General features: G+C 35.2%; 1 protein-coding gene across 21 annotated transcripts in view; it reads left to right on the top strand.

Annotated features, from left to right (window-relative positions):
- shep (RNA binding motif single stranded interacting protein alan shepard) overlaps positions 1-19,120 on the top strand; it is a 166,484-nt gene extending 147,364 nt beyond the window's left edge. For 5 of the 21 annotated variants that reach the window (XM_089466536.1, XM_089466537.1, XM_089466530.1 and 2 more), the window contains 9 exons: positions 9,159-9,412; positions 11,302-11,360; positions 12,727-12,851; positions 16,426-16,567; positions 16,634-17,004; positions 17,059-17,244; positions 17,829-18,004; positions 18,650-18,690; positions 18,868-19,120. In XM_089466536.1, the coding sequence (XP_089322662.1) occupies positions 9,159-9,412; positions 11,302-11,360; positions 12,727-12,851; positions 16,426-16,567; positions 16,634-17,004; positions 17,059-17,244; positions 17,829-17,993 (1,302 nt within the window). In that variant the 3' untranslated portion in view covers positions 17,994-18,004; positions 18,650-18,690; positions 18,868-19,120. The remainder of the gene's footprint in view (positions 1-9,158; positions 9,413-11,301; positions 11,361-12,726; positions 12,852-16,425; positions 16,568-16,633; positions 17,005-17,058; positions 17,245-17,828; positions 18,005-18,649; positions 18,691-18,867) is intronic. The other 16 variants (XM_089466538.1, XM_089466535.1, XM_089466531.1 and 13 more) reach the window with 15 other exon arrangements.
- The last annotated feature ends 4,868 nt before the right edge of the window (positions 19,121-23,988 follow it).

The following is a 23,988-nucleotide window of genomic DNA, read 5'->3' as shown; positions in this document are numbered from 1 at the left end:
CTATTAATATTCCATTTCCTGCTAAAAGCTTCAATTAAAATCTTATTTACGTGCAGTTGCCAGCCAATTGTTGTTCTCGCACACACACATACACATATGCACACAAACACAGTCAACAAAAGGCAACACACTTACTAAATTTGGAAAATGTATTTTGCCAGAGCAGAGAAACAATCCAGCAACTTGCATTGCTACCTTTCTCTGTCTCTCCTTTGCTCTCTGTCTGTCTGTGACCCCCTTTTGGCATGCTGAGCTCCCAACTAATCGTGCTAAAATGTTTTTAGTGTTTCATTAACTATAACTGTTTGCTCGCTCGCTCTGGCAACCTCGCCTTATGGCTATCTGCACAAATCACAGATAAATTATTTAACTGATATCAAGTGTGATAGCACAAATGGGAAATTTTAGTAGCCAACTGCGATAGTTATCGGTGAGTGTGCCTGTTATATATATATTTAGATGTATACAATGTTTATCGTTTCATAATTAATATTTGTTTGCCCGGGAGCTTAGTCAACCTTGTCTTGGTCTGTTGCTTGTCTGTTCCCTGGCTTCCTCTTGCTAAGGCAGACATAGTCTAGTCTCCGCCCTTCCATTGGGTTCAATAGCTGCTCGTTTTATGTACATTTCCTTTGTGCACTCTTGACTCATCGGTCATTTTATCTAAATGTTTTTCTTTTGCTGCGACGCTCTCATTTTCCCTCTCTCTCTCTCTGTCTTTGTCTCCGTCTCGCTCGCTGCCTTGCGCTTGCTGTCAAGTCAAGCCAGTCGCCCACTCAATTGAGTTATCGTCTTTAATTCAATAAAAATTATTGCATTTTATTGTTGCGACAGACGCCAAGTGGCTGCAGCGTCCCTAGACCCTGTCTGCCATACATATAAATATTTACATGTATATAAATATATCGGGGTATATATATATATAGATATATATCCCACATATTTGCGTATCACGACAAGTTCAAGTACTTTGCTGCCCCGCTGCTGCTTCCGTTCGCATCTGCATTTGGCATTAAATTTTGAACTGCTGTCGCTTTTACATCTTTTTAAATGCCAGCCAAGGGGGTTATGTATACCCTACGCTCCACTCTAAACGCCTTACAGCCTCCCACGCTCGCCGTCTTTAACCAGACATGCAAAGCATTACTTTTCTATCTGACAGATTCTTTTGCGTTTGTTCAACTTGCGGCATGGGGAAACTCGTCTGCCATGTGGTTGTCTAAATATATATAAATATGTATATGCATTTATGACTAACAATGGGGCTTTTATGATTGTGACATTCTTTAAAGATTGTTATCAGGAAAATATCCTGTAAATAGTTATCTCAGTTTCAGTGAGCATTTGCTCGACTATTGATTGAATAGCAAATATAATAAATAATAATCAAATAAATCAATATTAATTTGCCGTTAACCCAAAACCAATTCAGCTGCTCAAAGCCCCATCAAATGCAAACAGCGTACCCTTGGATCCCAAGCGGTTGCTAAAAACCTTTTTCCTCCATCTCTGTGTTGATTGAAGAGTGCGATGTCTGTTCGTCCGTTCCGGGCCGGGACTTGCTGAAATTTGCTTCTGATTTGGCAACAAAATTTTTTGTATTGCGCTTCTTTGCTCATAAATTATGTAAATTGCTTTTGCCTGGGCCCCAGCTCTAGGGGTCGGTAGGCGTGACCGGGTTATGGACAAGTGTTAGGGATTAGCAGGCAGCTCACACTTTCGGCTGCTTTTGGCTAACTTTTTCAGAGTTGAAAATTCTGCCTACGCCATTGCCACTGCCATTGCCATTGCCATTGTTATTTATACAAGGTATCTAAATATTACTCAGTTTTTTTTTTCTGCTTTATTTATGCGCATTTATTATTATTTCAACAGCAAAAGTAAACAAAAATAAATAAATACAAAATTAAAATAAAAATAATAAAGAAAGCAAAAGTATTTGTGTCAGGGGGAATAAAAAAGTTGCACGTTTAGCACAAAATGAAACACATATAGTAAAAAATTAATATCTCTAAATATATATATGTATATACATTTATATGAACAAAAGCAGTAAATGTTAAATTGTGCAGAAATAATATAGTAAATTCGCAAATGCAAATTTGTTTAACCTGCAAGCAATAAAAGGGCCAAATCTCTACTGAAACTGCATTATATAAATATCAAACATTATTCAATATTGAATTCAGTTCAAAGGACTGTATACACTAGCTGAAATAATTTCATAATATTTATGTGCCGCTTTAAATAGCTGCATTTGCGTTTATAAAGCGAATTGAAAATTTAATATAAAAAGGGTATCTTTTTTTAGAGCAATCGTTTGTAACAATCGAAATCCTGATAAATATACAGGTATATATATTATTTTGTTTGTCTGTCCATATATAATAATAACAAAAGCTAGAAGCTTTCACTGTAAAATAGATTTTAAGTTTGAAAAGTTTTTTCTCGCAATAAATTCCCACACATTTATTATTTGCATATCTCACAAAACTTCCTCCTATACTCTCCTATACTGAGTGCTTTCGCTGACTAGAATATTACAAATAGTTAGGGTATTTCCCAGTCGAACTTTGCCTACTAACCTGACTCTGACTTGTTTTTATAGCATTTTTACGCACAATTGCGCTCTAAATAGCTGAAACGCTTGTTTGTTGTGTCTGCTTAAATGTTTGGAATTCGGCACAATTAAAACTAAAAATACAAAAAATAATATTTAACATCAAAATGGGTTTAATTATTTCAAGCGAAAGCAGCGCGTGGAATGCCTAAGAAATATTTACAAAATAATGAAGAAATATTTACTTTAATGAAATATTTTTATAAAGTATTATAATAAATATTTCATATATATTTATAAATTCCTTATTATTGACGTATTTACTAAGTGATTTTATTCTCTTTGTATCTTTGCAGGTAAGCCTCAAAACTGATTAGCATAAATAGACTTTGTTCATTAAAAGTTGATGTATCGTAAGTATGGCAAATCAGTTGGGAACAGCTGGGATAATCTTCAGACATTTTGTTGACGTCATTTATAAGTTGATTCACAGAAAAGCATGCAATCTTCCATTGAACCCTGACGATAAGCAATTCGATTAACAAGCTGTACTAAAATTATGCTTATCAAACATTGTGCGATACCAAAAACTAAGAAATTAGTGTATAAAGGCCAATAGAAAAGTTTTCGATAGTCTACTGAAGCTAACATATTATATCGATATCAATATCGATAACGATGAGTTTAAGTGACATACATTGTGTATCTTCGATGTATTTATTTTTATTTTGATTAAATTTCTCTACGACTTTGGTGAAATTTTGTTTGATTAAATTATAATACGCCATCGAGAGCAATAAAGATAAATATCAGCAGTGCCAGCAGAATAACCGGCTCAAGGTCAAGTTGAATGAACTCTTCTTTGTTAGCTGCTATGCGATATATTTATCTGTATAATATACATTTATTTTTGTTGTTATTTATGGAAAAGTGAAAACTGAAAACTGAAAAGTGAAAAGTGCAAATAAAAACATGGCTCTCCTTGAACTTTTTCGAATGAATTTTGCTCGGTTGATTAAACCAAATACCGTTTAGTAGTTTACCCCTTAAGCCGAGTAAATAGTTATTTAAATAGAAAGTTGATATTGAATTGAGTTTTAAAGTCAGAGCTTATAATTAATGCGGGATTTAAGCTTTTATATTTATCGATTGCTGACACGCCAGATTCGAGAGTCAAATCATTTTGTGCGGATTATGTTGAATTTGAAAAATTACAACGATTGAGCCCACGCCTCTCTCCCAATGCCGCCTCCTCATTCTCCCTTGGTTACCACCTGCCACGTCATGGGCTGATAATCCGAAATTCGCGTTTCATGGCAGGCATTTGAATTATTTGCCAGGCCAGTGTCCTCCACCTCTCTCTAGCTCTCTCACTCTATTTCTCTCTCGCTCTTTCTCTTCCTACCTTTTGCACATGACTTGCGTCAATTATGCGTTTTGCCAATGGCAAACTCAGATCTGGAGGTGGGGCAGATTTGTTCAAGGCTGGGCTGGGGCAGAAGGTTGCCCTAAAAGACATCCTTGTCGACGTATCTGTTAGCTCCGACTTCCAAGGCTTCCTTCCTGTATTGCCCATCTATCAGATACCAGTTTCTCTACCCTTCATATACGCATTTAATTTATAGAAGTCACGTGAGCGGCATTTTTTATGCACACACAGCAACAGCAGCAGCAGCAGCAAACTCTCCTTCTCCAGCCATCCACCCGCCTTCCTCCATCCTTCATAACTCAACCCCTGGAATCGCAATCAGTGGGAAAGGCAAAGCGTGCCGGAATAAGCTGACTGCTGCTTGATTTGATGACTTTGGGAGTCAGCAAGAGATTTGCTCAGCCTTATATATATATATATATATATATATCTGCATCTATATATATAGTTATATCTCAATCCAGCAACGGGTTGACATTGGGACAAATAATAACTGTCGCCCATCGTGATTGAGTGGATTTATGTTTAAGTTTTTGGCACAAGTGCAATGCGACTGTGCCTTTGATTTATTAGTAGAGACAGACAGATAGAGATGCATACATAAAACGAGCGAAACGGCGAGAGAGGGAGAGAGTGAGCAGATAGAGAGTTTCTTCAGAGAACGGACGCTGCTTAAATGAATTATATGGCGCTCATGTCGGCGACATCATAAATCAAAAACGAGTCCATTTGTATTTGGTCTGGTTTTGTTTTGGGTCTCGCAGTCTTGAGGCGCTTTTGGCACGTGACTGACTCGACTCGACTGGAGACCGTGTCCGTTTTTAAAACCAACTCTGCTAGTTGCTGAAGAGAGCAGAGGTGCAGAGAGAATCACTCGATCTTAATGGAAAGGCAGTTGTATATGACTTGGCGTGAATGCTTTATGTATTGCTTTAAGTGAGGGACGGGGTGGCAATAAATAAGGCTTAGCTTATGAATTAAGTGTGAGCAATAAGTGAAAAGGGAGAAATTGAAAGAAATTAGTGTTGGTAAACCTCAAACAGCTTTATGTGGCGTATGAACACACTGAAATGTGAATACATATTAAAGCATTTGCAAAGTCTTCTCTTAAATGCTTTTATGAACAATGGATTTACTAGAGTTTGGTCATCCTAAACATAGCTTATTAGGGCTACCAGCTTATTGCTTTTTGCATTCTTTGCTTGCTGAAGTAAAGCTGACTACGTATATCTTAACCTACTTTTCGAATAGTTTACTCATCTATGAGGTTAATATGCAGGCACCTCCTAACTCTTTGTAACCCACATACACACGTACACGTACACACATATGTGTGACTCGTTAAACATGTTCGTTTAACTGCCTTTACCTTTATTACAGTCGAGAGTCTCTGGACTGTTTGCAGTTGCGTGATTGGCATCCGTTTGCTATATCATCAGCATTATCATTATCGTCATTATCAACGTGATTATTAACATTGTTATGTGTGTGTGTGTGTCTCTCTATGGATGGAGGCAATCAAAATGTTTAGCTTATGCCATTAAATTGTATTTTTATCATTATTGCTGCGATTGTCTTTTGTTTCCTTCACTCACTCGCACTGTCGCTGCACCCGTCTCTTTCTCTTTCACTCTGTCGTATAATGTTTGCGCAATATAGCTGACTAAACAAATGAAAGTCACATAAATAATGGCAAAAGGTTAATGTTAACTAAAACTATGAGCAAAAACAACAATGCACATAAATAACAATATAAATTACTACAACTATGCACTTAAACATGAGCCCAAAGCAGCAATGAGTAAGAGGAAGAGTGTAATAAAGTGAGGGAAACACAAAATTAACTAAAAGTCTGCACACGTGTTCGCCAGCGGAAGAGAAGGTAGAGAATAAGACATATATACATATATATATATATTTCCTAATGCCAAAGATAAATTTAACAAAGCGACTGCCAAAAAAAATAGAGAGAGTAGTAATTGTTGTTGTTATTGTTGTTATTGCTACTGCTATTGTTATTGTTTTTGGTTTTGTTGTCTTCGCTGCTGTGCCTCGAAATATTTTGCAAATGACGCAATATTGCAAAAAAACAAAAAAAGAAAAGAAACTTAATTTTTTATTTTTATTTCTTTTTTTTCTTTTTTAATAAAACGGCAGCCAGCTCGACGCTCACCCATTTTGGGAGTGACACGCATACATAGACATACAGAAATACATATAAGGCATAGAGTATGCGTATGTGCGTGTGTGTGTGTGTTTGTTTGTTTGTATGTTTATTTTATGCCTTTTGCTCTTGTTGCTGTGCGCATTAAATTATGCGAACGATATAATTTCATTATCAGACAGCAACAAATACAAAAGAAGTTCATTGGCATACGGGGCGTATGAGCACATTACACACACATACAGAGAGAAAAAGAATGAGATAGAGAGAGAGAGAGCGAGAGAGAGTCAGAGTCGTACACACATGCAAATAGTCATCAGACTTGAGACAGTATACAACAAATTTTCAGCAGAATTTATTATTTAATTACAAGAAAGCGAGACACAAGACAAGCGACAAGGGTCCAAAATTATTGTATCTACATAGAGAAAGACAGAGAGTGAGTGTGAGAGAGAGACAAAGCGAGAGTGTGAGAAGTAGTTATGCTTACGCACACATATATAGCGTAAGTGTGCGTCTGTAAGTACTTGTGCTGGCAGAAAAGATAACAAAAGCTGTGCAAAAGAAATGAACTCGCACTTGAACTCACTCTCATCTCATCTCGTCCCGCCTCGTCTCGTCTCGTCTGGTCTCGTCTCATCTCAGTTCTTTGCATCTTTTCATATGCTGCTCCGTGTCCCTTTCCACTTGTATCAAATATTTTATCAGCATTCGCAATATTTGTTTTGTTACATTCGCGCTTCAATGCTTCTCAACACACACACTAAGAGAAATTCTCAGAAAAAAAAGAGAAGGAGAAGAGGCAAAAGCAAATAAACGGAAGAGGATATTATATATAAAGCGTGTAGGCGACAGCTTGCTGCAGAGTTGCCTTCTTAGCAAGTACAATTCTGTTGCTGCTGCTGCCCCCTTCCCCTGCTGCTGCTCCCTCTCCCCCTCCCTGCCACACTTCTGCCCTTTTGGTATTTCGCCTGCTGATAAAGCAAATTTGAGCTGCTTGCCGCCCCTGTCTGCATCACACTTCAAATGCCAGTTGAGCACTTGAAGCACAGCAAACCAAATCACGCACCATCAGCAGTGGCAACAACGACAACAACAACAAGAACATTGCCAATTGTCAATCAAATTCTCACACATGCTTCAAAAGCTAAGCAAGTCGAGGTAGACAAACAGACAAATAGACAGTTCATTTTATTTAAATATATGTAAGCGATGACTGAAAGGTCGTTCTATGCAATTTTCATGAATTTAAGTGGCGCTTACATATTATTTATATCATTATGATATGCTGAAAACTCTTTCTGTGATGCTGTCACCCTTTCCCTCTACATGTCTGTTGTATATTTAGGCATATTCCAATTTTTATGGCTATATTTAGTCATACATGCTCTTTGTTTCAGTTGATTACAGAGATCTCTCTATGTACATATATAAAAAAGGAAACTTCTGAAAATCTTCCCTTCTTTCTGTCTTCTTCCGTCTTTGTCTTTCTCTTTCTATATCTTTATCTCTCCCTCTCTCTCTCTATATATATATATATAAATATCCATCTCTCTTTCTAAGTATGTTCTTCTTTCTCTAATTCCTTCTTTCTCGTCTTTCTCTAATTCTGTCTTCTTTCTCTCTCTCTCTCTCTCTCTCATTTTCTATCTCAGTATATATCTCTCTCACTCCCTTTCTTTATATCTCTCTGTCAGTCCCCCTCATTCCGTCTCAGTCACTCCCTAGAGTATCTTCCAGTCTTGCATGTTTTTTAGACTTAATTTCTCTGTATATAATGGGCGTTAACACGTCACGCCCCCAATTGGAAATGGTTGGGAACTCCAAATGCTTTGCCACATAAAACATCAACAGTGAAATTGATATAAAAATAAGCCATAAAATGAATTTAATTAATTTTAATTTAGTTGAGTCGTGTTTTCATTTTGTGGTTGATTTTTATTAATATTAAAATATCAAACTGTGATTTTCCTGTATACTTTTAATTTTAATATTTTGCTGTTGTTGTTGTTGTTGCTCTTGTGGTATTTAATTGTTTCGCTTATCGCTGCGGTTGCAGCTGCAACATCGGCTATCCAATCGTATGCCACAAAATGTGGCAACTAACATGACACTAGACATTGACATATGATATGCTTTCACAATTAAATTATTGTTTCTCTCTTTCTTGCGCGATTCGCTTGCAACTGAACTCGAGCTGATATTTAGTTATGAAAAAGAAAACTTTGCATTTGATGCTGACGAGAAAAAAAAAGTGGATATACGCTGCATTTTTATTTCTGGCAAATTTCCAAAAATAATAAAAACGAGAAGAAGAAGGCGCACGGAATAAAAGTGAATCAAGTGGAGCTGCAGAGCTGTGGAGCTGTGGAGCAGTTCGTGTGCGCTTTTGTGTGTTACATACAAATTTTATAGATTTTCAACGCCTGGCGTGCAATGCTGCCAAATATCCTGCAGCGCTGTATGAGCACACACACACATGTAAACATGCACACGTGCACACATGCCAATGCACATGCACATATGCACTTGTACTGTTTTGTGGCATTTTAAGTGAAAAACGCCATCATCACGGCTTGGTCCACATGCCTTTCTATGTATCCTTTGCCAACTGTACCTCAACTGCACCTAAATATGCATGCTTGTGCTCTGCATTGTATGTGTATGTATGAGTGTGTGAGTATGTGTGTGTTTGTATAGCAGTGACTCAAGCTGAGCCATTCAATAACTTCGTATGGCTGACTGGAATTTCAATAAAAATATGATACACACACACACACATAATAACAGACAGACAAAGTCGTGAACAGACATTGGAAATATCGCTTAATATTATCGGGAACGGGATGCAAGGCAGGACTGGGACGCATTGCATATTTCTGCGTGTGCATATTTTGTGGACAGCTTGTTGTCAATCTAACTATAATAATGCACACTCTAAATCCACATGCTTTATACTTAACTCATTCTCTCTCTTTTGTGCGTTCTCTTTCTTGACTCTTCAGTACGGCCAGCGTGTGCCAACTGCAGCCTCACCGAGCAACACGAACTCGAGCAGCTCATCGAACACGGGCTCCCAGAGCGGCACACTGAGCACCAGTCTGAGCAACACGACAAACACAAACACCACAATGGGTCCCAACGGCACGGCACAGAATCAAAATCAACAGGGCGGCGAGCAGTTGTCAAAGACAAACCTCTACATACGCGGACTGCAGCAGGGCACAACCGATAAGGATCTGATCAACATGTGTGCACAGTGAGTATCAATTATGCCAAATAATATATAAGCTATACATAATTTAATATGTAAGAAAGAAGCCAAAGGAAAAAACGTAGATATAGCTAAAGTCTCAATAGAAACAGAAAAATTCCACATGAAATTTAAATTAAATAAATACAGCATATGAGTTAACATCTAGCCAAGTCAGATGTCTTGGCTGCCTGTTCCCGCCAACTGTTCGGTGTGAATCATAATAAATGTTATATTTATGTCCTGTAAATTGAACGCATTTCCAAACGAGTAGCTCGAAGAGATATAATTATTTTTATTGAAACCAGCTCCGCCTCGCTTGTTAGGCGTAAATCAAAGCAAGCGTCGCATACATGAAATATAGATAATTCAAGCTAAACTGTAGTCGTATCGATTCTATTGAAACTATGCCTGGCCCAGTAACCCCTGGCTGGAGAGAGAATTGTGTTGCGGACATGGCCGAAAGCTTAAGCTCAATTCATGCCTCATTCCAGCTGCTAATGAGCAGCTTAGCCTCAGCTCATTCCGCTTCGCTGAGTTTCTACAAAGGCCACACACACATGCACACATATATCCAATTCAATAGACCCCTCACTATCCAGTCAGAGGGCAAGCAACCCCCAAAAATTATATATATATATATATTGTATGCCTATATTTTATGCCTCAGCCCCCGCGCTTTGGTCGGACTGGCCGTCTGCCCCCCAGACCGCAGGAAACGAGTTTTAGCAAAACTAAACAAAAATCCACTAATTAGAGCACACGCTTCATCACGAATATAAAAACAAATAGCAGAACTTCCACTAGAACCACTTGCAAATGATTATGATGTGGTATGTTGTATACATAACGCATACGCAATGTGGCTCACTCTATGTGGACCAACAACAAAATAACGAAAAAAAAAAATAGTATATATTTATACTTATGAAACTATTAAAGGCCACGCACATAAAAATTAATGAAAATAAAAATATCAAACAAGCTTACAGAATGTAGAAGAAGAGGAAGAGAGGAAGAGAGAATAACCAAGGCAGCGAGTCAAGAAGGGGGCTTACACGAGTTGCGCCTTAGCTAGAGAGGGGCTAATAATTACAAGTCAACTTATTAAATTGAAGGTGAATTTGGCTCTTTTTTTATAGCGTAGCCTGGCTGGACGGTTGTTGGTGGGCCTAAGCCCACCCTTTATTCTATTCTATTATTTTTTTCACTCTGTTTGCAGCTGCTTGACTGCGAGGCAATCAAAATAAGCGGCTTATTTGCTTGGGCAGCTTTAATGTTATTATAACTACATACATATATACTATATATAAATATATGTGTGTGTGTGTGTGTGCATAACAGCATTTATTCATATAGCACTATGCGAGTGTGTTTGTATTATCGATGTCTGTAACTATGCTGATATCGATTTAATTTGCCGCTGGTCCAAGCTCAAATGAGCAATTTCCAACGAAATATAATTCGTTGCCTACTTTTCAGCGCGCGATATTAATATTGCATTTTAATGACTATTTAATTGCCTTATAGTGCTCGGCTGGTATCCTTTTGGGCCAGCACAGAGAGAAGCGTGTCGTTTAGTTAAAATCAACAATGAAGCAGAAAGGAAATAATAGAAAAAGTCAAGCCAGTCAAGCCACCACGCACAGCTTATGACAATCAAACAGACATTAAATATAGTCGACTATATTATGAGTCAAACTTAGAAAGCGAGAGTGAGCGAGAGAGAGAAGGAGTGAAAGTGAGAGTGAGAGTGAGAGAAGTTCGTGACATGCAAGAGTCTTGTAATTAGTTGTACGTCTACTTTACATATTTATAGCGTATATACATATGTCCATTTCGTTGACTAATTCACCGGGTCCGCCCGTTTCCCCTCTTTTTTCTCTCCCTTACAGATACGGAACAATAATATCAACCAAGGCTATTTTAGATAAAACAACAAACAAATGTAAAGGTATTTTTTTCTTCACCATTCTCATCATTATTTTATTTATGTGTGTTTTTTGTATATGTATTATTAGTATGTGTTATGTAATAAAAAAAAAAAAGAGAAAAAGAAAGTATACAAAATAATAATCGATGATTTCTTTCAAGGATTTTCTTTTCTCTTTTCTCTTTGTTCGTATTTTGTATTAGTTTATAAATATGCGCAGTACTCAAAAGGTCAAAAGGTTAACAAACAAATACTAGATCTAGATATATCTATCTTTTTTCTTAAAGGAGAACTTTTGTTCTTTCTCTATCACTCACTCTCTCAATTCCTTTGAGTACTAGGCATATTTAATATTTGGTACTGTTTGTGTTTGTTTTTTTTTTTTTTTTTTACTTCAACTTACGTATATAGTTTTTCCTTTACATGTTTTTGCTCGTTCTCATTAATTGTGTCTGGTATTTTGATGTATTTATTATTCAACTAAAAATTAATCAATTGGCAGATAAAATTGTCGATTTTTCTCTTCTTCGGCTTTCATTTGATTAAGTGAAATTATGATTTTATAATTTCGTATATATCTCGTTTTGCAATCGAATCATTCATGCATTCACCTATCTACTACTGCACCCCTACTAAGCCTCCCCGATATGCCCTCTATATATATATATATATATACTCTATATTACTAATGCTAATGATATTTATATATTGATAATATCCGCTCCTATAAATATATATATAACGTTTGCCAGCAAGCAACGAGCTGTACAAATAATTATGTGCGTGTGTGTGTGTATATGAAAGGCTTACATTACTCAGTAACTTTATTTATTTGATATACATATATACAGATATAAATCAATACCTGTATATATGTATATAAAATTTATATATATATTTTTCTTTAATTATTTGTTTAACAATTGCCGTTTGTTGCTCTCTTTATATGTTACAGCTAAAATATGAGAAATTATTAATTTATTTTTACCATTCTCACTTTCTTTTTTTTTCTTTCTCTTTCTCTCTCTCCCTCTCATTTTTTCAAATGATATATTTTGTTTTTGTTTTGTTTGTTTTTCATCACTTTGAAACTTATTTTGCACGTGCGGAAATAATTAAATCTTGAATCCAATTTTGTTCCTTTTCATCTTTTTTAAAACTGTGTGAACTTTAAAATTAAAAATAATAATAAAAAAAATAAATAAAACGCAATTTAAATACTCTTATTCTACTTATACAAATTATATATATATTTATATATATGTCTTTCAACATGCAATTAAAAAAATTCCACCTCCGCCCCCTGTAAAACAAAATACACAAAACGCAAAAAAATAACAACAACGAAAAACGAAAACAAAACAAAAACAAAATATGTTTCTTACAGGTTACGGCTTCGTCGACTTCGAGCAGCCGGCCTACGCTGAGGGGGCCGTCAAGGGACTGCAGGCGAAGGGCGTGCAAGCTCAGATGGCCAAAGTGGGTATCTGGGTGCTTCATAGGCCGGCCATTGTACGTTTGTTTGCATGCAAGTAATACTCACCCCTCACACCGCAAACTATCCTCCTGTACCCCGACCCAGCCCACACCGAAACCCCCCTTAATCCGTAATCCGTGTCTAACCTTGTACTGAAATCCACATTTGACAAGTGCCCAACGTTACCTCCCAACATTACAATTCGTTTACACAGCTGCCTCAAATAGCTTTTGTTTTTAAGTATAATTTTATATTTTATTTTATAAGTGTACGGTATTATTATTATTATTTTTGATTATCGTTGTATATTACTTTTTAAGTAACGAAGCAAAGCAGCTTTCCTTAGCTGCTTATGCAGCTCTACTTTATATTTCAATTGGAATACTTTTAAAGTACCATTTCCTCTTTAATCTGCAGTTGGAGCTTAGGGGCTCCCATTTGCATCAGAATATGTGAAATGCCAAATGAGATTCGACTTTAAATTTGATTTTAAAGTTTCCTTGCCCGCCCCACCCGGAATTTGCATTGCATTTCAAGGAAACCCACGCACAGCCCTTAAAGGTCAACTGAGGTATTTCATCAGAGCTGCAAAATTCATTTCGGGGTGCTCTCTCTCTTTCTCTGTCTCTCTCTGTGTTCTCCTTTCTCGTATCCCTTTTTATTTCATTTCGTTTCGCATTTGCAATTTCAGTTCAGCCACAAAGTCGGTCGCAACTTTTTGTGCGACTCCCACGCAGCATTTGCGTGGGCTAAATAAATTGCCAGCAATTTCGGTTGTTGTTGCTGTTGAATCTCAATTTAGCTTATTATGATTTAAGTTTTTAGTTTCAACACAATCTGAGCCCCCACCTAAAACCCCCTCCAAAACCTTAGCCGAAACCCTAGTTTGTAGTGTTGTTAAACTATATATTTCTATATTAAAACATACTTGTATATCGTACTATATATTCCCCCAATATACTTGATTCCCACATCCAAACACAAATATTATTCTAGTAATACATATTTAAAATCCAATTTAGTAATCCATATATAAATCATATTTAGCGTAGCTTAAACATGTTTTTATTAACATTCATAATTGAAAATTCGGCCATTTATCTAACTACGGCAGAGACTACACAAGAAATTATTTGCATTTATTATCATGAAATATAATCGTAGCTAAAATATATATTTTCTCATCAGCGTTCAGCGAGTTTAGCTGCCAAAATGCCAAATATTAAATATGCATTGAAAATGCCTTTCAATTTTAGTGTACATTACATATTAATTGAAGGCAAATGCATTCATTAATTTATTTGTTTGTACCCCTTTCGCCTCTCGCCCTCCCTCTCTTTGGTATTTATTATAATAATTGTTTTAATTCGCGTTTTTAATCCTCCTTTAGCAGAAATAGAAATACGTATTTATTTCAACAATTAAAAATTATAATCGAGAGAAAAAAACATTTAGCGGATTTGTTGGTTAATTAATTGCATTAAAAGCGATTCTTGATTTTCCACAGTTGATTTCCACATTTCCAATATTCGCCAGGTATACGAATTAGTTTTAGAACTCTATAAGAAGTAGCACATATATCGTCTAGCTATCATGTATAAAGAGCTAGCTCATAAAAGGTATTATCATAGCAGCAGGTAGTAATTGAATTAACTTCGGCTTGCCGCAGTTGATATAGTCTAGCAGATTAGAGAAATACAAAGAATTATGAAAGAGCTCTGAACTGTTCCGAGTTTGAAGTACCTCCGCCATATCATAAACCATATCACTCATCTATATATTTACGAAATGATATACACGTGCATATGCTCTTATTTCTGCTAGACTATATGATATATAGTATCAGATGTTCTCCTAGAACATATGTATATTCATACTTTATATACCTTTCATTTAGTTAATTGGTCATTCGAATATATATATTAATATAATTTTATATGATATAAGAACTGTAAGAAAACTGTTCAGGAGAATAATAATATGAGTATAATTTAGCTAAGGATCAAGTTCTTATGTCCATGAACTTGTATGAGGATCGGAAAAACTATTTTCATGGTTGAACAGAGATCATCTTTCCCGAACAGTTATCTTCGTATATTTAGCTAAGAAACTTAGAGATATTTAAAGTACATTCTAGTTATATTTAGTATTTTATTTAATATTTTTGATTTAAGTAGTTAACTACAACTCGATAATAAAGTATTAAACCTGACGTGGTCCAGTATAGAGAATTCCTAATCAGAAAAAAACTATAAACCCATATAGCTCTTCGATTTGTATAGCGACAATCATTAAAAGTATTTTAGATACATATTACAAATTGATTAGATAGAAATGAAGAAATCAGTAAATATGTAAACTTGTAAACAAATCAAGAAATAAAACTCTATAATCGAATATATATAATTACTATATATATAGTTATAGAAACATTATTGATAGCTGACATTAAGGAGCTCATTAAAACGTTTCTCTTTATTTTCTACGTAACGCATTAAAGTCTAACGTAACGTAACGTAACGTAAAGTAACTAAATTAGCTAGAAATATATTTAGAATTGATGAACCATTTAATCTTCTCTCTCTATATATAGATCGAAATATATAATCAACATAACATGTATCTCTCAAAAAAACTGTATAAACTGTAATCGTATATTTGAAGTTATAGCCAGCCATATAATCAACCTACCAAGTTTGTTGTTTGAGTACGCAAAATGCTACAAACCTGCGCCGGCCAAAAACTAACTAAGATATCTATCTATCTATATATATATATTATATAAAATATAAATCAATGAAAACAACAAAGAACAACTAAATTCTAAGTAAACAAAAAAAAAAAAAAAGAAAACTTTAAGACATATAAGAGATCAGGTATTTAACTTAATTAAGTGCATAACAAGGCGACTCTACATACATACAGTCATCTTACATACAGTACATACATACACGTGCATACATACATACATCCAACATCTAACTGTACCCATGCAATTTGTATATAGTTCCGATCTAGGTCTATTAGCGAATTCTCTTTGAATTCGTTATGTGTTTCTCTAGGTATTTATTTAATTAAGCAATCTATTAGGTCTTGGCATTACAGACCCACACACACACACAGACAACATACAACATTAAGTCAGGCACACTTAACAGACACACACACACCAACACGCACTCAACAGACACACTCACAGACACAAAGCCAGTTACCAATAACAGAATTTTGCAAAAAGAAAAAAAACTAAATGTACTAAAATTTTTACTAATGACAAAATTTCTACGTTTAAATTTTCTTTCCTCCTCTCTGTCTCTCTCTCTTTGAAAACGCGTCGTCTTTGTCGCTCATTCAAACAAACACAAACACACATTAATTAAACACACACACACACACTCTCGCTCACACACATACAACATACGCTTTTGTTAAAACTGCTTTTGTTTGTGTATGTTCAAATATATTGTGTGCAAACTTTCAAACACAACGAAACAAAAAACCAACTAAACTGATACGATTGATCCTCCAATAAAAACAACAACAACACCATCACAAACAACACCAAACAACACAACACGCTGCTATCCTATGCGTACAACAACTACACAGCAACAGGAACAGGATCCCACAAATTTGTATATAGCAAATTTGCCACCACACTTCAAAGAGACCGATCTGGAGGCAATGCTAGCGAAATTCGGTCAAGTCGTTTCCACTAGAATATTGCGTGATCAGCAGATGAACTCAAAGGGTAAGTGTAGTTGACATTCCAATTGGATTCAATATAATCTCTTCTTATTGGTCTTTGCCTTTGCAGGTGTTGGCTTTGCACGCATGGAGAGCCGCGAGAAGTGCGAACAAATTATACAGATGTTTAACGGTAACACAATAACGGGTGCCAAAGATCCCCTATTGGTGAAATTCGCCGATGGCGGTCCCAAAAAGAAGAATCTCTTCAAGACGCCCGATCCGAATGCGCGCGCGTGGCGCGATGTCTCCGCCGAGGGCATACCCGTTGCCTATGACCCGACTATGCAACAGAACGGCGTCAGCGTCAATGTGGGCACACCAATTGGTGTACCCTATTCGCGTTTCGGGGCACCGCAGGTGGGTGGCTATCCGGTCGCTGGCTCGCAATGGATACCCGGCTATATGATGACACAGCCGATCACTCAGGTAGATGATCAGGTGAGTGACGCGCGCATTCTACCAACCTTGCAACACATGCCCAACATTTATCAGTATTCCTCCTCTGCCCTGCAGTACATGCAAATGGCTGCCGCTCCCCAGTTGGGCGTCACCTCGTACAAACCGCAGGAGGTCAACCAGGTGCCCGCACGCGGCATTTCGATGATGGTCAGTGGCGACACGGCTGTGCCATATGGAACAATGATGCCGCAGTTGGCCACTCTCCAGATTGGAAACTCTGTAAGTGCTCAACGAGCGTCAGCAAATGAACAGCAACTACAATCTTATAAGACCTACTCAGAGAATACTCAAACACATATTGCATATATGGTTGTCAGAGTTAAAGAGCAATCGAATAATCGATATACCATGTTGATGGTTGCCTTAGGGGTATTCACTGTCAGTTATTGGTTGCCATGTTATATATTATAATTCAAACTATATGGTTTTCAGAATTTCAAAAAGGGAAAGATATCGATTCTAATATCTGTCTACTTTTCTTCATTGCTTCAATACCTTATCGAATTTGCTTGCCATCAAGTTTACCTGAGTCTTATATCTTTTAACCATAGAATTATCAAAGAATATATACATATATGCATATATGTTTGAGTATTATCATATATGACGATTGAGTAGCTCAGTTGAAAACATTGTTGATAAATATGTGTGAATGTGTGTCTCTCTGCGTCAGTGTGTATGTGTGTGGGTGTGAGAGAGTTTCGTTGCAATTAAATTCGAATGATGTTTGATATATAATTTGTATTCTATATCTGTTCTTTTATTCCATTGTTTTTTCCGTTCTCTTTTCGGTTCCTTTATAGAATTTTTCTCCATCGTTACAGTATATTAGTCCAACTTATCCATATTATGCACCACCACCAACTATTTTACCAACAATGCCAATGACAGATTCCGAACAGGCTAGCACAGCTGCATCACCCGACGAGGCATACACACAGTATCCACATCAAGCCGCTCCCAAATAGGTCTTCGCGAGGTGAGTGATGTCTCTCTGTCTCTCTCTCTCTCTCTGTTTCTCTGTTACTCTCTATTCATCACTGTCTCTATTTGAACATCTCTTCCGTCTGTTACTTTCTTGAGCCGCGACTAATCCAGTCCGTCTCCCACTCTCTCTCTCTCTCTCTCTCTCTGTATCTCTTTGTCTGAGCTGTTCTTCATTCATCTGCTTTAGTTGTGCTTTGTTGTTTTGCATTGGACTTTATAGCGGGCTCTCACTGTGTGTGTGCCACCCACTTTGAGCGCTGTAGCTTGCTTACGTTTGCCAACACTGTTTTGCATGTGCTGTGTGCTTAAAGTTTAACCATCTCACGAATCTTACACCTGGCTCACTTTCACTCTCACTTTGACTCGCCTCCCATAATTCCACGATCATTGGTGATTTCCTACTTCCCTTACTATCATCTTCTTCCTTTTATACACGCCTTTTCTTTCTTTTCATTCGTTTTGTGTGCTGCTTGTTGTTGCTTGCCTGTTTGCCTACAAAATCTGTTCTTGTTCCTGACTTTAGAAATGTTTTAACTCTCTCTCATTACTAAACGCAATTCTTTTATTTTCAAATCGATTCCTGCCATCTCATAACTACAACTACAACTACAACTACAACAATTACTGGCATACTTAGTATAGTTACTAAGCAGCCTAAACACTGGTAATACATACTAGGTAAATATCATACATAAACCAAAAAATCTCAATGAACCAACTTATATATATATAAAAGGATGTAAAGGAAACTTTTTCCTATATATATATGACCTGGTTCCTTGTGGATTTTCCCAGCTACAACAAATCCTAAGATTTATGTTATTCAGTTTTACTAATTGGTTTCCATCATTTCAGATATAATATTTTAGTACCCAATTTGAGTACTAAGTAATGGACGCAATCGAGGGTTAGCGTTGGGAGCTTTAAGCGCTGGAATAACAACAATAAAACAACAACATCTACAACATCAACAAGAACAACAGGAGAAGAGGAGTATGAGAATAACAGGATGCCACGTCGGAATGGAGGAAGCAGTTTGATAACAGTCGAAAATGCTGTTCCCTAAGAAAAACAAAACATAATGTTAAAAAAAAAAAAAAATAAAGAAGAGATAGAGAAAGATAATTAAGAGAGTTATGTATAAAAGATAAATGAAGAGCAGTAAAAGCAGCAGCAACAACAAAGGAAAGAAAAATACATACACAATTGAGTTAAGCAGGCGAGCGGAAAAGAGAGCGTAAAAAGTGAAGAAAAGCAAAGACTAAACTTAAATAATAGAAATTAGTTATACACTAAATAGTATGCTTAAACAACAGCAACAAGAAAACGGGCAAGTAGTAGTAGTGGAAAGGGGCCGCAATTTTCATTGAGGGAGAGAGAGAGAGAGAGAGCAGGAGAAACTTACCAGAACGGGGCAACATTTTCTCGAAGAGAGAAAATTAAAAATGAAATAAAAAATAAAAAATAAAAAATAAACCAAACATTTGAAGCAACATCAATTTGCAAGCAACAGAAGGAAAAATGAAACAATTTAAAGAAAACGCAAAACTCTAGTTAAGTCTATATAAGGAAAAGCAAAAGGGAAAAGAATCGCATGTAAAAATGTTAAAATACAGAGAAACCACAAAAGCAAACAACTTTGTGACGAAATAAAGCAAAGTAAATGAAAACCGAAGAACCCAAAAATGTGTGCAATGTATGTTAAACGAAAAACAAAACAAGAAAAAAAATGAACATGAAAATGGAAATGAAATGAATAATAAAAGCTTGACAACAAAACATAAAAAAAAAAAAACCAAAACTATTGAGTCAAGTAAAAGCGAATACATTTATTTTTTATTGTCGTTTATGAAACTGAAATTGAAGAGAAATTAACAAATGAGAGAAAAGAAAATTTTGGTTTTCCCAAGATTTTTTTATTTTGCTATTTTAATTTGTCTTTGATTCGATTTTAAATGCAGTTTTTAAGAGTCTAAAGTGTTTGAAGCACAAAGCTAAGAGAGCGGCAATTTTACCCTGTCTCTCTCTTTCTCCCACTCTCTCTCTCTCTCGCTTGCGCGAGTAGAAATTGTTTTTCGTTTTGTAAAGAGAAAAGAAAATGGGAAAAACATTCTCATTTATGTTAATTGCAAACGTTTCACACATTTTGTTAATTTGAATAACTGCAAAAAAACAAAAAATTGAAGCAGAAAGTTGAAAAATAATAAATAAATCTAAAATTTAAAAAAAAAAAAGAACTAGATTTAAGTACTAGCAAAAATGCAGTAAGCAGCAAATTTAGTAGTTTTTAGAGTCTAACAAATGAAAGATAAAAGATGATGAATGACGATGAATGATTCATGGAGGTGAATAAGAAAAACAACATGATAATAATAACAACAAAATGAAGATAAAGAAATAATAAGAAATCTTGTACTAGTTTTTAGCATATTTTTGTGCTCATCAGTCGATTTAATGAATTTTTTGTAGCTGTCTACAGTTTTTTACGTTTAACTGTGTGTGTTTTTTTCTAGCAACTACAACTAAGATATATACTTGAATTAAGAAGAACAAGACGAAGCAGAAGATGGAAGATAGCATAGCGTATTTTTTGTTGTCTGCAGAGCAAAGAGTAAAGAAGATTACGTTTAGGATGTTGGCATAGGAATGGAAAGTGAAGAGTGCAAGGCAAAAAATGAGGCATATACAACAAGAAGAAAAACAAGATAAACAAAACACTTAAGGCGAATGGAGAAACGGATATGAAAATGTAGCAATGTAGTTTAGTTTCATTGTGACACGTGGAAAACGTAGTGAATTTGTCAGTGGAAAAGGAAGCGATCTGTTTTTTTTTTTCTTATAAATGAAATGGAATGCAGGCGGAACAACAGGCGAGAGCATAGAGATGTTGAAGGCAGACAGCAGTAGCAGAAATGAAAGCAAAAAAACAAAGCAACTTAATGTTAAAAAAGAGTTTAAAAAAACAAAAAAAAACTATGTTTAGTAAAGTAGCAATAAGAAGAAAAAATAGAAAAAAAAAGATAATGCAGCAGCGATTATTTCTTTAGAGTCTAAGTGTAACTCTTAAAAAAAGAATCAACATAAAAATTGTCGATGGGTTGATAGATCGTTAGATCGAAAGATCACAATAGACAGACAGGCAGCACAGTGTTTGAAATTGAAGCCTAGCGTATTTTTTTTTATTTTTTTTTTTTCTGACAAAAACACGTACACTCACACTTATACAGCCCACACTTACATACACATTGTATTTGTGATTTAACTGAATGAATTCTTAGTTTATGAAATATATAAATAACGAGTTGGACTAGCTTTGAGAATCTCAGAGAGAGGCATTTGCATGGAGGGAGTTAGTCAGAATCTTGAAAGAGAGGCAGAGAGAATGTTTGAGATTCAGCAAGTTTCCAGCAGGGATTTAACTTTTCATTGTTCACGCACACACATATACACATTACACACAAACATTCCTGAGCAAAGTCTTTGATTTTTCATATGTATGTATGTTAACTATGTTACATATATGATTTGGCATTATATGGATTGCCTATATGCTAACAATCTATATATAATTATATATATATATAAATACAAAATGAAAACACAACGCCAAAAGTCTTCCTAAGCCTAAACCAAAACAAAAAGTGCAGTGCATGTTTTCCTATCATATAAAAAGAAAAAGCAACAACAACAACTATCATAGATATGATTTATATACTCTCTCTTTCTATTTAATTTGTACAATATGTAATTTGCTTTAGACTGAATACCAAAATGGAAAATGAAACAATAAAAGAAAACAAATTGAATTCAAATGAAAATGCAGGATCTACAAACATCACACAGACAGACAAACACACACACTGACACACTATAGTGGCAAGCGTCAAAGTAAAGCAATGTAAAGATCAACGGAAAGAAGAAAGCAAATGGGGCAATGAAATATTTTGCATAGACATTCCAAGAGCAAAGGCAAAAACACAAACTAAGCAATTTTTTGAATATTTTAATAAATGAAAAAAAAAAAACAAGACGCCACTGCAAATAGGGAAATCCAACCAACAGCAACTGGGTAAACAAGAATCACAAATACAAGAAAAATGTCAAGAGTTTTGGATTTAAGTTTTTCATATGTCTCACATTTGTCTTCTCTCAAACATACACCCCCCAAACACACACACATCCGCCCTTCGACAGCCCCTACTATTAGTTTCTGTATTCCTACACAAAGTGCAATTTTTTATTTCGTTCGATTCTATAATATTTATTTTTAAAATTTTCTTAATTTTGCAAACATTTTTGCGCTGTTTTTAGGCAGATAAAAAAAACATTAAAATTTAGGTTATTTATAAACGAATAGAAGATTGTGAGAACAGGAAGGATGGAAGTAGACGAAAGTAAAGAGAGAAGAATCTTAGCTGCAAGAGTTTAGAAAACCGTACTTTTTAAGCCAAGTTAACGGGGCTGACTACAAAGTTCCCCGCAAAAGCATAAAACACATGTTGTAGATGATTATAAAAGAAAGAAGTAAACATAAAGGAGGACGATTGTGGCTAAGGATTAAGAGTAGGAGTAGGAGTAGGAGTAGAACTAGTAGGAGAGACAACAGCAACAACAACTTAGTAACTAAGATCAAAGCACTAGAGTTTAAGTTTAGCTGAGCTAAGTATAGATTTGGCAAGAGCGTTGCGTTGATTAAGGATAACAAGAAGAAGTAGAAGAAGACGAAGAAAAGGAAAGAAAAAACGAGGAGACAGCAGCAGAAGTGAAGTGTAGCTGATGTAGGAAATATGATTTTTAATTGGTAGTAATTAGTTGATTAGCACGAAGAAGAAGAGGACGTGAACGATGACGAATGAAAAGAGAAGAGAGGAATAGAAATTTGTAGTTTTTGTGTAGTTAGAGAGGAAAGCGAAGGATCGTCACGTTCGGATTAGTTTTAATTTTGCATATAGAATCGATTCACAGAGCGATCGTCTAATTGGCAAGCAGCAGAGAGAAGTTTATTATAAATACACATATATTTTTTTTAATTACAATTTTCTATTATATTTCTGACAAAAAAACCAAACTTAATGAAAAAAAAACTTGTTTGTTTTGCGTCTGTATTTTGTTTTAATTTAATGCGTTTTACTTTAGTTTTTTAACTAATTTTAAGTAGTTAATTTATTATTTGTCGTAAAACAACACGAAAGAGAAGAAGAAGAAATCATTTATAAATTTGCCTGTTGCTCTCACAACTTGAGTGAAAGTGAAAAAATTAAATTGAAAATTGAATTTGAATTTGAACTTGAAGAATGTGTTGAAAGTAATTTTTAAAGCGAAATGTCTAGTGCTTAAAATTGAAATCTAAACAGCAACAAAAAAACTTTGAATAAAAAACTTAAAAACCAAAAAAAAAAAAAATAAAATAAAATAAAAATAAATAAATAAAAACAAAAATTTAACTGTTTTTCATTTAAGTTTTATGTTTGACATCATTTGCTTCATTGTTTTTCACACATAAATATATTTTGTTATATACCCTACTCCCTGGACTTTGTTTATAGTTAAATGTTTGCTATATATATGTTAAGGAGAATAAGCTTAATTGAACTAACTCCAAACTAGTTTCCAGTAACAATTATAAATGAATTGAATTGTGTTTTAAACAGAGGGCAACAAGAACAACTTAGTCTTAGCTAAGTCGGCGGCAAAGTGAAATGGAAAATAGAAAAGAATAAATATGAGAAGGAGAAGATAAAGAAGAAAAAAACATTTTTTAATTAAGCCAATTTAAGGAAATGATGAATATATATATTTTTTTGAAACTTTTTTGAGAAAACCAAAAAACAAAACAAAAAAAAAAAAAAAAGAAACAAAAAACAATGAAATGAGAAAAGAGAGAAACACATTAAACAAATGCATATAAAAAGAGAATCAAGAGGGAGAGATCTAATAAAATGCAGGCAAATAATGGTTAAAACAACAACAACATCA

This window comes from Drosophila arizonae, chromosome 4 (genome assembly GCF_054131065.1).
Source record: "Drosophila arizonae isolate 15081-1271.41 chromosome 4, UAZ_ARI_1.0, whole genome shotgun sequence".
Lineage (NCBI taxonomy): Eukaryota > Metazoa > Arthropoda > Insecta > Diptera > Drosophilidae > Drosophila > Drosophila arizonae.
This window is presented reverse-complemented; position numbering and strand designations above follow the sequence as displayed.